This window comes from Sinocyclocheilus grahami, unplaced genomic scaffold, assembly GCF_001515645.1.
Source record: "Sinocyclocheilus grahami isolate Dianchi unplaced genomic scaffold, SAMN03320097.WGS_v1.1 scaffold2198.1, whole genome shotgun sequence".
NCBI lineage: Eukaryota > Metazoa > Chordata > Actinopteri > Cypriniformes > Cyprinidae > Sinocyclocheilus > Sinocyclocheilus grahami.
Window position 1 is genome coordinate 6604 of NW_015507377.1, and position 4873 is coordinate 11476.

At 36.1% G+C, this 4873-nt stretch overlaps 1 protein-coding gene across 1 annotated transcript in view; it reads left to right on the plus strand.

The window, feature by feature from the left end:
• LOC107574367 (BRCA1-associated RING domain protein 1-like) overlaps positions 1 to 4873 on the plus strand; it is a 23224-nt gene that overhangs the window by 5030 nt on the left and 13321 nt on the right. Inside the window, exon 4 of the mRNA XM_016260806.1 lies at positions 1003 to 1175. Within this exon, the coding sequence (XP_016116292.1) occupies positions 1003 to 1175 (173 nt within the window). The remainder of the gene's footprint in view (positions 1 to 1002; positions 1176 to 4873) is intronic.

Genomic DNA, 4873 nt, shown 5'->3' on the forward strand with positions numbered 1-4873 from the left:
TATATATATATATATATATATATATATATATATATATATATATCATTTTTTTAGTTTTTACTTTTTTTATTGTTTGCTTTCAATAAATTATTTTAATTATATTTTATTACATTAAGTATATTTTTGCAATTTTGTCCTCCAAACTAAGGCATCATCACAATTAAAATGATCATGCTTTTGCAAGCTGCTGTTTAAACACCACAATATTTACTGAAAGTTTAAACTGTGCAAGTTGTCACGTTAGATATATGAATTTGTTTTGATATTTTTAAGTTGCATTTTTAAAAAATTGTTTCGCTTTTAAATTGTCAATGCTTCAATGTTTCAATAAACTGTTTAATAGCAGGTTTCATTGTGACAACTTACCCTATATAACGTTATAGACAATGCTTACCCCATATAGACAAAAGTTCAGTGTGTTTTCAGTCAACTGTATCTTTCTTTCCTGAACAGTACTTTTCTGTATTTAGTAAAAATACTTTTTTGTATTTTTTATAGGCTTTACGATTTGTGCCTCTACAGAAATGTACTTTAATAAGTAAACATACACTGAGAAATATTCAGTGACCCCTGCAAGTGTGACCCCTAGATCAGGTTCCATATGCTTGAAATTTTGTTACAAATGTACTTTATAATTTAAATAATGTATCATTATTTCTTTCACATTACAGTAGGCTGTTGAGAATTAGTAAAGGGGATTCTTAACATCTGAATCATAAATCTTCTATGAAAAACCTTTCACAACTGAATAATAATGAACCACAACATGTTCTAAGTTTCTTAAAGAAAAATCTCTGTGAATATATAACTGCATTTCCCCTCAGTCATAAATTCCACAGGTCTAGTTTAAAGGCCTTTGCCAAGTTGTTGATTCTAGGGAATTATTGGGTCCAAACTATTATAATAATGCTGTTGATATTTTAATCCATCATAATATGACAACATTGTTATATCTGCTACTAAGGCAATTATGCATTGTATTTTGTGTTTTTGATTTTGCAGCATGAGGCTTGTAATCTGGGTCACCTGGGAGTGGTGGAGGAACTGCTCCAGGAGGGGGCGCTGTTGAACACTCCAGGCTATCAGAACGACTCTCCACTGCACGATGCTGTAAAGAATGGGCAAATAAAGGTGGTCAAGCTCTTGGTTGAACGAGGCGCGTCCCAAAATGTACTGTGAGTACTTGACCTCAAATTCTTTCACCTGATCAAAAACTCAGTCAATCACCTGAAGCTGAGGTTTGATTGAAGATCACTCTGATATTTCTTTAAACGACATTGTGTTAAAATAAACCCTGTCAGGCCGGATGATACAGTATAACTATAACTGTAACACTACCTGTCAAAAATTTAAGATATTTTTATGTTTAAAAAAAAAGTCTCTTACGTTCACCAAGGCTGTGAAATGTCACAGTAATATTGTGAAATGTTATTACAATGTAAAACAATTGTTTTTTTTAGCATCTTAGTATTTTTGTGGAAGCTGGATATATTTGAAATGGCAATCTTTTGTAAAATTCTGTCAAAATTTTTGAATGATATATATATATAGATTCAACCTTTTTAGATTCATGTATATATATATATATATATATATATAGGGCCTAAAATTAATACTCGCCAAGCGCCAAATGCGAGTAAAAATTTCGGCTTTGGCGAGTATATGAAACTGTCAGTCGCCAGATGGCCGGTAGGCTAAATGTTGTGCAGTGTTGTGAGAACATAAACGTGAACAAATGTGAACGACGCTCTGTACAGTTAACAGGTCAGTGCTGCTTCATCACAAAAGTTTAAGCCTTTTGCAATGTAAATATTCAAGAGCTAGAACACATGAAAGGACACACGTTACTCACGCAGAGTGGGAAGTTTAAACATCCGAAGCCCCGGCCTGAAAGCCGCATCTTGAGCTCTGCTTCCTTCCTGCGCTTGAACGGACAAATTCACACAAAATTATGTAAAAAAATGCCTGTCTCTGTGAGTATCCTAGTAAAGTAGTTGGTTCTTAAGTGAACATTAACAGCTGAGAAAGAAACCGAACATGAACCGCACGCGACGCAATGTGTCACAAGACAATAGAACCCATTATAATCAGTGATATTGTCTACACAGGATGCGGCGCGACACAACAAATCCCCGAAAGTAAACTGATTTCCTGTTCTATTTCTGAAATAGTCCAAGCAGCAGCCACTTTGTCCGTATCTGTTACAAAATATTATTACTTGCCTATAAGGCCCTTAATGGGTTAGCTCCTGCGTACCTAACTAGTCTTCTACCACGCTACAATCCATCACGCTCGCTAAGGTTGCAAAACTCTGGACTTTTGGTAGTACCTAGGATAGCAAAGTCCACTAAAGGAGGTAGAGCTTTTTCGCATTTGGCTCCCAAACTCTGGAATAGCCTTCCTGATAACGTTCGGGGTTCAGACACACTCTCTCTGTTTAAATCTAGATTAAAGACACATCTCTTTGGCCAAGCATTCAAATAATGCATCTCATAATCTTTTACTGCAGTTATATCTAATCAAATGCACATTATTATTCGTTAGTTTAGTTGCTTTGCAATGATTTGTATCGTGAAAAGTGCTGTACAAATAAACTTGACTTGACTTGACTGTCGCATCCAGTATTGACAACTTCAAGCTGCTGCTGTGTAGACATGGTGTTAAAGTGATAGGCACAGAATTCCAATAATCCTGCTTTTGTATGCGTTTTTAATGTTGATCAAAGAAAATAGGACAAAGAAAAAAAAAACAATCACTCACTGCTCTTGAAAGACTATAGTGTTATTTGATTAGTTTAATTTATTAAATTTCTGTAGGCTACCTGAAAATCACTGTTAGACCTGCCTGAAATGCACCATTTCTATTTGTATCTTTGTTGTATAGTAGGCTATTTTGTGCTATTGCTTGTAATTTGATTTGCTCTTATTTTACAACTGACTATTTACTAGTCTTTAAAAATGTAGCCTATTATATTTTTATTGGTTAAGCTAGTAGTTTTAACAGTATCGAAACTGGAATCAAGGATTGTGAGTTTTTGCTATTATCTCAAATTTTGGTGTCATAACTGTCTGTTTTTTTTTTTCCATGGCTGGTAAGAAATATTTCTGGCTGGTAAATTTTCTTAAAGGGGTCATATGATGCAATTTACATTTTTCCTTTCTCTTTGGAGTGTTACAAGCTCTTGATGAATAAAGAAGATCTGTAAAGTTGCAAATCCAAAGAGATATTCTTTATAAAATTTGAGAGTCAGCCACGCCTACCTAAAACGGCTCATTCTAACACGCCCCCACATATCTACATCACTATGTGGGAAGATTTGCATAACGCCGCCCAAATGTTCAAGCAAAGAAAGAAGGCGTAACTTTTATTCTCGCGGTAGTTTTGTTGGCCACCGCCATGTCGTAAAGACGCTGTGTGCCTCGTTGTGAAAGCGAAACTACTTTGTTTGCTCTTCAAAAATAGGACGATATCTGCTTCGTCATGCATGGAGCTGATCCGTGCTGGTTGCTGAGGAAATACTACAACTTTGCGCGGTGGATCGCTGGATCGGCTTTCACCGTGGACGAAGCGGAGTCCTTCCCGGAGTCGTCACATGTCCTTCCGGACGCTCCTTCGTCGAAATCGCCAGCCACGCCATTCTCAAGCCCGCCGCCTCTGCTCACTCTAACCCTCCGGCCATTTCTCACTCTAGCCCCGAGCCTCTGCTCACTCTAGACCGCCGCCGCTCACGGTAGGCTGCCGTGTGTGACGCTGTTTCGTTGTGAAAGCGAAACTACTTTGATGGTCTTCCAAAAGAGGACACGACTAGAAATCAGTGGTTAAGTTGTATTTACAACACTGTTCCAGAACACTTCAACCCAAATATTCAGATGTGTGCAGCGCATTTTATGGAGGACTGTTTCCTGATCCTGGGAGAGTAGACTACAATGCCGGCTCTTCTGACTCAAAGACTGTAACTACGTTTTTTATATTTAAAGAGTTTTTATATTTTATATATTTAAAGCGAGTTTTTTGGGGAGTGTAGAGTAGGGCTTGTTGTTTGTCATTTCTCCGATCACAAATGCAGACATGGTTTTTTGTTTACGTGGCGCGATGCAACTCAACGCGTAAAAAGTATAAGTCATTATAATCCAGAATGCCTCGTTTATAATGGGTTTTCATATTTTTGAATCATCGCTCTGGCCTGACGGCATCATCACAATATGGTAAGGGGCGTAACATTTCCGTCTCACGCTTGAGGTATTCGGCCAATCACAACGCACTGGATAGCTGGCCAATCACAGCACACCTCGCTTTTTCAGACCGATGAGCTTTGTAAAATTCGACACGTTTCAGAAAGGCGGGGCATAGAGGAGAAACAATAATGTACAGTATGTGGAAAATAATGTGTTTTTTGAACCTTAAACCGCATAAACACATTTCATTACACCAAATAATGTTCTTTTTAGCAGCATCATATGACCCATTTAAGTCACCGGCCATTGGCAGGTCTGGCAAAAAGTTAGTTTTAGGCACTGTATATATATATATATATATATACTGTATATCCATTTGATAAGGAAGGACTGTTCTAAATGTTTTTGAAAATAGTGTCTTATGCCTTTATTCCTTTATTATTATTATTGTTGTTGTTATCAATGTTCAAACCAGTTTTTGCTGTTTAATGTTTTTTGTTGAACCGTGATGCTTTTTTTTCACAATTTATAAAATTATCATGGTATTTATTTTTACACTTTTGATCGATTTAATGAATTCTTGCTAAATGCAAGTATCCATTTCTTTTTTTCCCATTATATATATATATATATATATATATATATATATATATATATATATATATATATATATGAAATATCTAGGATATCTTTTGAGT